This window comes from Glycine soja, chromosome 18 (assembly GCF_004193775.1).
Source record: "Glycine soja cultivar W05 chromosome 18, ASM419377v2, whole genome shotgun sequence".
Taxonomy (NCBI): domain Eukaryota; kingdom Viridiplantae; phylum Streptophyta; class Magnoliopsida; order Fabales; family Fabaceae; genus Glycine; species Glycine soja.
This window is the reverse complement of record NC_041019.1, coordinates 2,150,685-2,163,245: the sequence shown is the minus strand read 5'-3', so window position 1 is coordinate 2,163,245 and position 12,561 is coordinate 2,150,685. Positions and strand designations below refer to the sequence as shown.

At 33.9% G+C, this 12,561-nt stretch overlaps 2 protein-coding genes across 2 annotated transcripts; one reads left to right on the top strand and one right to left on the bottom strand.

Annotated features, from left to right (window-relative positions):
* Positions 1 to 1,478: 1,478 nt before the first annotated feature.
* Positions 1,479 to 8,177, top strand: LOC114395173 (putative ABC1 protein At2g40090). The gene is made up of 11 exons (XM_028356884.1): positions 1,479 to 1,733; positions 2,402 to 2,556; positions 2,690 to 2,815; positions 2,942 to 3,037; positions 3,168 to 3,268; positions 3,478 to 3,514; positions 4,502 to 4,720; positions 5,341 to 5,452; positions 6,523 to 6,794; positions 7,170 to 7,283; positions 7,503 to 8,177. The coding sequence occupies exons 1-11, from the start codon at positions 1,556 to 1,558 to the stop codon at positions 7,716 to 7,718; spliced, it is 1,626 nt and encodes a 541-aa protein (XP_028212685.1). The 5' UTR covers positions 1,479 to 1,555; the 3' UTR covers positions 7,719 to 8,177.
* Positions 8,178 to 9,352: 1,175 nt separating this feature from the next.
* Positions 9,353 to 11,546, bottom strand: LOC114396199 (cation/H(+) antiporter 15-like). Its single transcript, XM_028358107.1, has 6 exons — positions 11,525 to 11,546; positions 11,226 to 11,455; positions 11,025 to 11,130; positions 10,793 to 10,947; positions 9,799 to 10,536; positions 9,353 to 9,619 (listed from the first exon to the last, which is right to left on the bottom strand). Exons 1-6 carry the CDS (start codon positions 11,544 to 11,546, stop codon positions 9,353 to 9,355), a joined length of 1,518 nt encoding a protein of 505 aa, XP_028213908.1.
* Positions 11,547 to 12,561: the final 1,015 nt, after the last annotated feature.

Here is a 12,561-nt window from a genome sequence, read left to right as displayed (position 1 = left end):
TCGTTATCGATAATTCATTTTTCTTCCAAAGTAAACTCCCACACTATGGAATTAAGTCTATTGTTTATTAAATATTCTAATACTCAATGAAAAACAATATTTGCAGTTTGCACGTAACTTAAAGCACAGTAAATAGTACAGGAAAACTTGAGTGGATCCAATATGCAACCATTAAAATAGATGTAGTGAATTGTGATGTATGCGTGGCTATTCCCTGGTTTCTCTTTCTTGGGCCTGGAAAGGTATAGCTTACAACCTCGTTCCAAGCTGACATCTCCGCATAGAAAATTGCTTTATGCACCTATTTTTTGCTTGGTGCGCTCCGAAACTTTTTAATATTCCCCTCTTACCCTTTTTCCTTCACCCCTCGCGCACTCTCTTCTCCTCTCCATCTTCTTCTTCTTCACCTCATTGCACCTTCTTGCCACAGTCACTAATTCCTTCTCTCGTGCATTTACATCGTCGCCACAACCTTCTTTACCTCCAGATTCGAGATTCAGAATTATGGTTTCATTATTTAGATTGAATAATCTAAAAAATACATTCGTATTTTGGATTATAAATGTACTCTGGATTAAATATTTTGGATTAATACAAGATATGTTGTGCCTTATACTTATGATGATAGATTTTAGAGGAAGTTTGTATTGAGGCAATTTAGTAGAATAACATTTTTGTAATAGTGACATTATGTTCATCTTTGGATATATATATATATATATATATATATTTATATTTTTTTCAAATCAACCCCACACAAAGTGACACAACTTGCAAATTGCTAGGTTCGAAATATTAAAGCCACATTCTCAAAACAAGTTTAACCAAAACCAAAACAATTTTTTTTAGGTTGAAGACGGGTTAGGATGAATTGAACTAGGTTGATACATTTTGTCATTTTCAATTAGATTACGTTATTTTTAATTATTATTACATTTTAGTTTATTTATGTTTTTTCATTCTTTCCATGTTTTATTTATTAAGTCTAGTTTTTTTTACATAAATAAGATATTATTTTTCTATATTTATAATAAATTTAAATTTAATGCATTATGACAAATTAATATACACAAAAGTAATGTACCTTAATTCGATTTTTTTTCATAATTTTAAAAGTTTCATTTATTTAATTACATTTATATAATATGATAAAATATTTATTATTACTATTATTATTATTACTAAATAATATTTTTGTTTATATTTTTAATAATTTATTTAGATTTGAAAGTATAAAATAAATATAATAGGGGTGAACCAGAGAACACAATATATCTCTATTTGAAATATTAAGATTAATTTCTCAAAATACTAAAATTTCATTTAAAACTTACTTTTTTCGACAAATATTCTTTTATACATACGAATTTAGGAAATGAAAAAATATTACTAATATTTTTATAGCTTTATTGAAACTGAATATACCAATTCGTATTATTAGGTGTATTTCCTATGCCTTGATTCTTGTTATACTCACCAAAAAAAATTCTTATACCTTTCTACTTTAGGGATGACATGTGAATAATCTAATACGTGCAACACCAACACCAATCACATGGCTTGGTTATGGCGCGCAGGTGCCAAGCTATCTCTTGTGGCCTCCGCCGTGGGCGGTGGCGCCACGGCGGCGCTTATTGCCACCTCCGACGACCCCGAAATGGCGCTCAAGCTTTTCGCCACCGTCCCCCATCGCCTCTTCCGTGGCGCCGCCACCGCCGCCAACATTGCTTTCGGTACTGTCGATCTAACTCAACTTCCCTTGTTCTCCAAGTATATGTGAATGTTCAATCTTCCTTTTATTTCCTCTTTCCTTCTCAATTCTCTATTCTATTTATCGCCTCATGGAAACGATTACTATTGAAGCGTGATTAGTGGTTAAGATAATTGAACTTTTTTGAAAATTGATGTGGAATGTATATACTTTAGGTAAAAATGTTTCAATAGTTAAATTTATGTATGATTCTTTTCTGAATTATTGAGTATGATTGAGTAAACCACCGATTTAGTTTTAGTTTGTGAAAGTGTACACTGTACGGTGCTGTCACATACTACCTATGAAACTTCTAAATAAGTTCTTCGAAGTAAAATCCGTCAATCACATGAGTCCAAAATGAAAAAAAAAAAAATGTTTGATTTAAGTTATAGTACTGACATATGTTTAAGAACCAAAATGACAGTAAGTGGTTAAATTTAGGATTTAGATGAAACAATTGGAACTTTTAGAACTTATTTAGTATTTCCTTAGTTTCAGCAACTAATGTGACAAGGTGATATACTTTCAGGGACCAAAATGGTTGTGTACTGAATCATGATTTGTGTGTAGGCTAGCAAACATATTGTTAACTGTTTAATTATGTGACTTGGATCAGTAGAGCTGATTCTGATTATGTGTTGTTGGTAGATTATGAATATTCACTGCGGGGATTCCCGGAAGGGAGTAGTGAGAGGGAGAGAATCAAGCATGAAGTTCACCTTCGGTCTGCTCAAAAACTTCAAGACCTATGTTTCAAGAATGGAGGGGTTTATATAAAGCTTGGGCAACATCTTGGGCAGTTGGTATACTTTGATTTCCACTCCTATTGTTTTGAAGGGAAAATTGATATGAGGAACACTGACTTCTTTAGTTGCTGTTGTCCATCTGTTGCATGATAGGCAATGCTGAGTTGTTAGTTTATTTATTTATTTACAGGAATATTTGGTTCCTGAGGAATATGTTCAGACAATGAGGGAGTCTATGCTAAATAGATGTCCAGTTTCTTCGTATGAGCAAGTATGCAATGTATTCAAGAAAGAGCTTGGAGACACCCCAGATAAAGTATCTACTATTTGTTTAGTTCCTTATTGACAAAGACATTGCTTCTGTGTAATTAGTTTTGTTTGTCATGGTTATGGTTATGGTTATTGTTATCGTGGTGAATGATTTTTTCCTTCTAACGTGTAGATATTTTCCGAGTTCGATCCAGTCCCTATAGCAAGTGCTTCCCTGGCTCAAGTTCATGTAGCTCGCACGCATGACGGCCAAAAAGTTGCCGTGAAGGTTCTTGTTGTTGCTAATTTTTTGTTATATATTTGTTAAGAGCATTTTGGATAAGTTTTCTTCTATATTATTATTAATCCTTTATGATTAATATTTCTTGTTAATTTACATGTTATCTGTCAATGTTCAGGTTCAGCATACTCACATGACTGATACTGCAGCTGCCGATCATGCCACTGTGGAATTGGTTGTGAACACATTGCATAGATTTTTTCCTAGTTTTGATTATAGGTATTGCTTTGATGTTTTTGGCAGTTAGGATTTACCTGCATCATGATTGTGGGAAATTTAGAAGCCATCTGATGGATGTGTGTGCATTTAACTATTGAAAAAGCTGCATGGTCTAAATTGTCTCTATAGCAAGAGTTTTTTAATCTTCTGTTTCCACAGGTTGTTTTGTACTGATAGTTTATCAATATTCTGTTAACCTCTGTCTGCAGGTGGTTGATTGATGAGATTAGTGAAAGTTTGCCCAAGGCAAGTTGCTATTTAACTTTGAAGCAATATCTATGCCTAAAAGTATATCCATGCTTATTAGGTGGATTTTGCTTAGTGGACCAGCTTAGCTTTCAAAATTGACTTAGTGTATTATGATTTTGTACTCCTTAAAACTTCGGAATGAAGCTGGTGTATAGTTAAAATCTTTTGACCAAAATTTGATTGGAACCTTAAATACATGTTAAATTCAGTTATATTGTGACCATATAAATAAACTAAGTCGTCTTTTTCCTTTTAACTAGACAATCTGTTGATTGCTTAACCCAGAAATCATTGTGGTCTAAGAAAACCTAAGTTAGGAAAAGTATAGGTTTTTATGCTTACCTCCCCCTCCCCAGGAAAAAAATTCATGTAGCGTAAAAGATTACTTCTTTAGTTGGATCAGGAAATCTTGCTTAAAATATGGTGGATTCAAGTGATAATCCTCCAGTATGTTTCATACCTAATATAAATTCACTTTTTTGTTATAGTCAGGTTTTCATGTCATGATGGTAGTTTATCTTCAGTTTCTGTTAGTTTCCATGGACTTTTATATTGCCTTTTGAGGCTGGAGGCAGGGATTGAATATTTGAATTGGATTCACTTGGTTCCATTATACACTGCATTAAAACCTTGACCTCTTTTTCTGTAAATGCTATATAAAGTTTTACCTAGTTATCTTGTTAACCTTATTATTTTATAATCATTCATGACATGTACAATTTTGACTTGCATAATTTTTTTTATTTTTTTTTTCAAAAAAACATCTATAACCACACCTTAATTGATATGGTTGCGAGCTATGGTTTGCTAGCATGACTAATATCTGTTTACTCAACAAATTTGCTTGATATATGTTGGATTTTGGAATTTTATGTTTCTCAGTCATCATTCTTGGATTCTGTTTTATTTTCTCCTTCCATGTTTTCCTTGTTTGCTACGTGATTTATGATTTTGTTTTTTTGATAGTTAATATTATGCCTGCAGGAATTAGATTTTTTAACTGAGGCAAAGAACAGTGAGAGGTGTGTGGAGAACTTCCACAAGTTGTCTCCTCATATTGCGAATTATGTATATGCACCAAACGTATATTGGAATTTGAGTACCTCAAAGCTTCTGACAATGGAATTCATGGATGGTGCTTATGTAAATGATGTAAAGACCATTCGGAAACTTGGGATCAACCTGCATGAACTTTCAACATTGGTAAGTTATGTTTACAGGCTTTATTATAGACACTTGTACAATGGTCACCAATAGGTGTTGATAGTGTGTTTTTTTTTTTTATAACATTATTATATGCCTCATGATGGGCGAGCCCTGGTGCAGCGGTAAAGTTGTTCCTTGGTGACTTGTTGGTCATGGGTTCGAATCCGGAAACAGCCTCTTTGCATATGCAAGGGTAAGGCTGCGTACAACGTCCCTCCCCCATACCTTCGCATAGCGAAGAGCCTCTGGGCAATGGGGTACGAAGTTTTTATTATATGCCTCATGATATCTTTGACAAGATAACATACGTCAATGAAGTTAAGCAAGTTAATGATGACCATTTTGATTCCCTCATGCTATTAGTACCATATATGGTTTATCAACAAAATAAAGGGAGGCATGTACCATAAACTCATAAACCTCCTGCCCACAGAACGGTCAGATCTCTGTGTGGGTTTATACTGTATAGTAGACAGCCTTTCCTTGCATTTTCAAGAGGCTGATTCCACAACTCAAACCTGTGACTTCATGGTCACATGGTGATAACTTTTAAGTGTTACACATAGGCTGTCTTTCATTTATGGAGTAATTTAGTAAAATGTATAAACATTTTGCAGGTTAGTCAAACTTTTGCTGAAATGATGTTCAAGCATGGGTTTGTACACTGTGATCCACATGCTGCTAACTTATTGGTTCGCCCATTGCCTTCCAGCAAAGCTAGCATTTGGGGTAAGGATTCCTTCCCTTGCCAAACTTGAACTATTTCTATCACTTATTATTGTCCTGAAATAGATTTTGTTTTGTGTCTTTTTATATCATTTAGACTATTGGTTTGCTAATTTAGCTACTTCAAGAAATAAAAAATAGTCTATAAATTTCTCCCCTTAAGTATGATGGTCTCTCCCTTAACTAATCGGATATTAATGGCAAAACCTTGAACCAACTATATTTGGCTTTTCCAGAAGAATCTTTTAAGCACTAATTAAATAAGGGATGGTGATCTCAAATCCAGTTTTCTAGAATTATGGTGGCAGTTCCATTGATTTGATTTGAGGGGTTAATTTTATTTTGTTTTTAATTTCCTAGGAAAAACAAATAGCTATGGTTGGCATTAACAAATGCCATGTTAGGAATCATCTGAAGACTAATAAACTGTTGAAACATGAGTGGAGTATGCATTGTCAGTAAAATGTGTAGGTGTGTAGCAATGTCAGCTCTGATGCATTAAAATGGGGGAGCTTGATTAGGAGTGCAAGAAATGGAACTCATCAACCTGCATCTATAGTTCTCCACTGGTATTCCAGGAAACATTTAGGAAGATAAAGTAAATGCAGAAGGATGAATGCTATCCCTTGCTGTTTAGATTAAAATTGACAGTAGAGATGCATGTGTACATGTATGACATTATGAATTTGAAAGTGATATTATACTGCAAAATGGTTATTTATTTTAATTTTTCATTTCTATCAAAAGATCTTGTTTTTCTATTGTTTGTTGACACTTAACAAAAATATTTAAGGATCATAATAAATATTTCTGATTTCAAAATTAATAAAAATGCAATTTCAATCTGCAAATACCCTAATGTTTTTCATGCTTTCCATTATCAACCATCCAAATGCAGATACCTACTCTCTCCTTAAATATCTATGTTCTTGTTCCATTAAAAAATTTGGTTTGTTTGCTCACCTCTAGTTCCAGCTTCTTGTTGGTTTTTTACAATAACTGCATTGTTGGTATTGTGTGATTATCAGTTTTTTATTTTTTAATTTGCATACTTATTTTTTTCTCATGTATAGGCAGGAGAAAACCACAGTTGATCCTTTTAGACCACGGACTCTATAAAGAGCTTGACTTCCAAACAAGAACTAATTATGCTTCACTATGGAAGGCATTGGTATTTGCTGATGCTAATGCAATCAAGGAATACAGTACAAAGTTGGGAGCTGGGGAGGATTTATATGCACTTTTTGCTGGAGTTCTGACGATGAGGCCATGGAATAGAGTTGTTGATCCATCTATGGATCATTTAGTAATACAGGGAAATGAGAGTGATCGATTAGAACTGCAGGTAAGATATAGTTTAAGGGAAAATTTTCCCCAAGATTTTGTATGAGTCCCAGGTTCATGTTATTTTGGATTGTATGCTTTCACTTCTCTGTCCTAATAACATTGCGAGTAATACTCATGTTCATGATGCTTTTCTTACCCAAGTATGTACAATTCTTAATTTTTCTCGTCTATCCTGACTCCTGGGATCTGCAGTTTAACCACCTGTTTTATGGAATTGTTCAATTACAACATAGTTCACTTTTTACTAAATATTAAAATGAAAGTCTACTTGTTTTACCGAGATATATAGATGTTTTGCATGGTTGAATTTTCTTAATTTGTGTGCCCTTGAAGGAAAAGAAGTTCTAAAATGACTATGCTAATTGTTTTGCAGATGTATGCTTCTCAGTATTTCCATCAAATCTCGGAGCTTCTAAGGAGATTACCACGAGTGATTCTTCTAATGCTGAAGACAAATGACTGTTTACGAGCAGTCAATAATTCTCTGGTACATACCATTCTATGTTTTCCATTTACTACATTGCACACCACGTGATTGATTGATTGATTGATTAATACTCGTCAAACAAATGTAGCTTGTGTCCAGTTGTAAAATATAGCCAGTCCAGCACATTTAAGTAAATATAGCACTTGAGAGTTGAGTGTCCTTGTTGCTTTGTCTGTTTATAATGATAGATTTCCTTTTGTTTTTGGATGTCATGATCAGTTGCAGGGATCATCTTTGGAGACATTTTTTGTAATTGGAAAGGTTTCTTCGGAGGCTGTCATTGAGGCAAAGATGTTGCAAAGCAAATCACTTTTAACTTGGCTAAACATTAAATTGGATAAGATTTTGCTGGAAGTACGACTTTGGGGAATGCAGGTGGCCTTGTGGCTTTTACAACTAAGAAAATCTTTGTCTTGGTATAACCAAGCATTATAGAAGAATTAATCTGCCTCATTATTTGCTACATTTTATTCTTTTGGGAAATAAGCTCATATTCTTTGTCTCCGTGGTCAGAAACTCCTTCCCAATATGTGTGGCTTTTGTTTGAGCACGGATTGACGAATTGATTTTTAGTATGTTTGATTCTCTGTTTGGAATCTCAAAATCATGTTTGAACAAATGGTATAAGAAACACTCTTTTGCTCAAATCATGATTTCTAGACTTTCCAAACAGAAACAAAACATGCACTTTATAGGTTAAACGGTGAAAGGAAAGTAGCAAGTCATGCCTTTATGTCAGCCTGTACGCTTTACAGTTACAGTATTCATGTATTTGGTGACGCGGAATGTTGTTGTAAACCCCCATTAATTTAGGGGAAAAGTGCACTGAGAAATATATAGACTACTTTTGACACCAATTTCAATGGTTGCAAGTGTAACTTCTTTGATGATTCACTGATTCGGGTCCCTTAAAATGGTGATTTTAAATGCTTTCGTTCCTTGTATAATGTGCATTTAAGTGCTGATATTCAGTTACCTGGGATGAGGATACTCCTATGAAAGATATTCAGCTCTCTGTATTTTAAGTTAACTATAATTAATTGTTTTACAGGGCAGAAAATACCATTTCAATGTTAATAATATATAAAATACAGTACTATTGACTAATTCAAACTACTGAGGGTTTTTATTACACCCTAAATATAGAGGGTTAAACTTCTTTCTATTGACAATTAATAGAGGTTTTTTCCCCCTAAAACTAATAAAAAAAATAACCGTTGTCTTGCATAGGCTGTCAATTTTATTTTTTTTTGGTGAACATAGGCTGCCAATTTGACAAACAGTTAACCATACAAAAAATCACTAGAATAATTGTAAGGCATTTTTAGCAATATTATTTGGAAATGTGAAAGCAACATTGTTTTAAAAAGAAAATAAATAGTTTTTTTACATAAAAAACAAAAGAAACTATTTTTTTTATTAAGGTTATACGTGATCTAGTTAAAACACATCCTCAAACTTGTCTTTAAATACACAATCAATTTTTTAATGTTACATATTAACTACGGAAACTACACAAAAGGTGGTGGTGCAAATTTATAACATTGTGCACTATACTGAATGTTTTGGCACGAGCTTTCTCATTTCTTACGGGAATAAATGAAAATCATGATATTTTTAAATGATACCTTAAGAAACATTATATCTATCTATCTATCTATATATATATATATATATATATATATATATATATATATTCTCATGGTATCTTACCCATTGTATGGTGAAAGAGTACAGTCGAGCACTCAAGCAACACTCCGCTTTAGAATTTTTCTCTCTTCATATTGTATAAATTGTTACGAGTATGAATAACACTAATTTTTTATTGTTAGCGTCATTCTTTCGTTAAAAAAGAAAATAGAAAAAGTTGACATGCACAAATGAATGCACATGTTGAAATTTCATTCTATTTTCCTTCTCCAACAATCCACCTAATTTTTCACCTACTCAATCAAACAATTCCCAGCCTCATCAGTGGCAAAAATTACAAACCACTTTCACTCTTCTTCGGCCTAAGCCATACCCAATTAAGTGCACATTATTCCAATAAATAACCATCACTGATGATTCTATTCTATCTTGACAGCAAGTGCCCCAGAATCATCATTATCATCATCTGCAGGCATTACTTCCCTAGGTTGCTGCTGTGTGGCAGCATTACTGTTATCAAACACCACTCCCCCATACCCATATTTCTGTCCAACAAGCACTGAAGAGCTTGAACCAAAATTATTTGATGCCACCATGTCCCCTATAACACCAAGTTCAGGGCAATGAGCCCATTGTATCAACTCTGACAAGATCAAAGAGTTCCTAGTTCCTACCTGTTCCTTGTCCTAGAATCTACAAATCATATCCAATTTCGTCCATCTCTTTAAGCACTTGAGGAATATCATCACGACAACGAACTTCTTTCTCTGAATACTTTATAGAGTCCTCATTGCTCACTGCCTTGAGCCTAAAGGCACTCACATACTCTTCATCCAATTTCTTTTGCTTCTCACTGTCTTAGCACCACGGATAATAGTCCACGAGACTCGACATGGGACAGAACATCAACTTCTGCAGCCTCACCATACATAAGGATCCTCATCACTGATAGTTGCACCCCTTGATGCTTTGACATCCTCCACGCAACCGCCAAGGCTTCGCGGTCATCAGGGCCACCGATGAAAAGCACGAGCACACGCAGGTTCACCTTGAACAATGACCCTAGTCCACGGTCGACAATGATTCCAACAGAACATGGTGCATCCCTCATCAAGCTTGCTTGCTTCTCCTGCGACACGTTGTATATGTCCTCGTGAATGTTTGAGTAAGTTGACGCAGCAGCAAAAGTCTCCACACTAGTGTTCTCATTTGCACCTGTGTATGTTTGGAAAATGTTGGTGATGCTCTCCAAGTCTTCTTGTGCTTTGGTGAGGGCTTGTGCACCACCACTTCGCTGTTGGTTGAAAAGGGAAGTGGTGTTTCCACTTAGTTCAACAAGCTGAAGTGCAAACACGCGCAGAGGGGAGAGTTTTGTAGTGTGGCATGCATCGAGGATGTTGATCATTCCTGTGGCTTGCCGAGGGTTGTGGACACAAGCTAGTATTCTCAGCTCTATTTCGGCCTTCAAATTCTGTATGGTCTTCAGTTTGCTTTGTTTGTATAACTTTCTTAGCTTGTATATGGCATTGATGATTAGAGGCACCGTCATGGTCATCATAACAACAGCTACGGTCAAAATTGAGAAGGACTCCACACTCAAAATCTGAGAGCAAAACAAAAACAATATAAATATAGCTATTTATTGAGTATAATTAAGTATCATTTTGAGCAAGTTGTATATATTGATTAATGAGTGCTATTGTTTATTATTTTTAATGCACATTCAGCTACATCAGCATTGGTTTTCAATATTCATTATGCTTATTCTATGTCCCTTCAGCATTTGACTTCAAATGACATGAAAACAAACAACTTATTATATAATGAAGGTGCCAAAACTCTATTATAGTCAACAAAACCTGCTTGTCCCAGGCATTGTTGAGCATTAATATTGGTAAGATGCCCTTGGTGTTCATAAGCAGTCCAATAGAGACACCATCAAGAACAGACATGCCATAAAACTGACTCGCTATAACAGTGCTTAAAATCTTTGGGATGAATGAGAGGAGCAAAACTAAAAGCACCAGGCCCAAACCTTGAGTGTTTACAACATATACTATTCTGAATCTTATTCCAATGCTACCTAAGAACAATGGAGCCAGCCAAAATCCTCTGACTTCTCTATGAGCATCTGAGTAAATTTACCACGAGGTATCATCATTCCATACACCAGAGCCCCAACCACAGGGTGTGTCCCCTAGGAGATCAGTAACAAGTGCAGAAGTATAAGCCCCCATGATCACAAAAAACAAACCGTAATTGTCCCACTCATTTTTATGGGGTTTTGCTAACTATCATCTGCACCAAACAAGGGCGTACAACAATGAAGCAGAAAAGCACAAAAGCTAAGGTGCTCAGCACAGAGTAGATGATGCTTCCACCGTTAATGGCAAATGGAACCAACAATGCAAACATGACCCAATTATAGAAGTCACTGATCATGGCTGTTGCTAAGGCCACTTTGCCAAGTCCTGGGTAGAGGAGCTTGAGATCAGCAAGGATGTGACTAACCATAGGAAAACCTGTGACACTTTAAGTTAAGGTCCAAAACATATAAGCATTAGTTGTGTTAAAATTTGCCCAATACTCACCAGGTTCCTTGTACATATTCATAGCCACAGCATATATGGATGGAAGAAGGGTGTTCAAAAACAGTAAAAGGATCTATTTTGTATTTAAATTATATTATAAACAAATGACATATTAAAAAATGTATCTGAGCTCTTGAAATATAAAAATACTTCAATAGCGAAAGACTCTACGTGTATCCACGCTGCTGAGATCCACATCCATTCGTTAACAACTTTGACAAGTGAAAAAAAATAATCGAGTAATATTGGAATACTTTCCATGTGCACTCTATTTATAGCACGTTAAGGATATCAATTTTCTGATCAAATCAAAATCATTATTGATAGTATCTTTTTTTTAAGCTATGTTATTTCTTGATCAAGTCAAACTTGCATCTAGCCGTCTTTTCAACCCAAGTTTCAAATACAAAATCATAGATGTCTTCCTCTCTTCTTTCACTAAATCTTTCATATTATTTATATTTTCGGTGCTAACAAAAATATAATAATATTTCACATTTCTGAAATCAATTAATCATATTAAATTCTCTAATTTAATTAATCATCGAGGATGCGATAATTTGACAAATACAGTGGAAAAAATTTATAGTTTAATTTCTAAACTTTTTAATTTAAAATTTTAAAATCATGCTAATTATTAATTTTAAAATTTTAGGAACTTAAACTTTAATTTTGTCTCAATTAATCCCTAAACTTTTTTTCTTTTACAAAAAGACACCATAAACTTTAATTTTGTTTCAATCAATCCTTGTACATAGATACCTAATTTCAATTTCATCTCAATTAATTTTTAAAATGTTTCATAAATATATATTATATTAAATTGGAGTTAAATTACTAACAAAAAAATGTCAATTGTTTATTAATTTTTATAAATCACTTTTTCAAATATTAAAACATAATAAAATTTAGAATTTAAAAATCAAATAAAAGATTTTTTGATTAATTTTATTATTTTCCCTTATATATATATATATACATATCTTCTAAATTTATATTCTTTATTATATTTTAAATATGGAAAAATGAGTTGTAAC

Coding starts and splice junctions, on each gene's coding strand:
- LOC114395173 (XM_028356884.1), top strand. CDS start 1,556: ATGGCTTGGTTATGGCGCGCAGGTGCCAAGCTATCTCTTGTGGCCTCC. Junction 1,734..2,401: donor CGCCGCCAACATTGCTTTCG/GTACTGTCGATC, acceptor TGTTGTTGGTAG/ATTATGAATATTCACTGCGG. Junction 3,269..3,477: donor TTTCCTAGTTTTGATTATAG/GTATTGCTTTGA, acceptor CTCTGTCTGCAG/GTGGTTGATTGATGAGATTA.
- LOC114396199 (XM_028358107.1), bottom strand. CDS start 11,546: ATGAATATGTACAAGGAACCTG. Junction 11,456..11,524: donor GAATATGTACAAGGAACCTG/GTGAGTATTGGG, acceptor AAAGTGTCACAG/GTTTTCCTATGGTTAGTCAC. Junction 11,131..11,225: donor CTTGTTTGGTGCAGATGATA/GTTAGCAAAACC, acceptor CTGATCTCCTAG/GGGACACACCCTGTGGTTGG.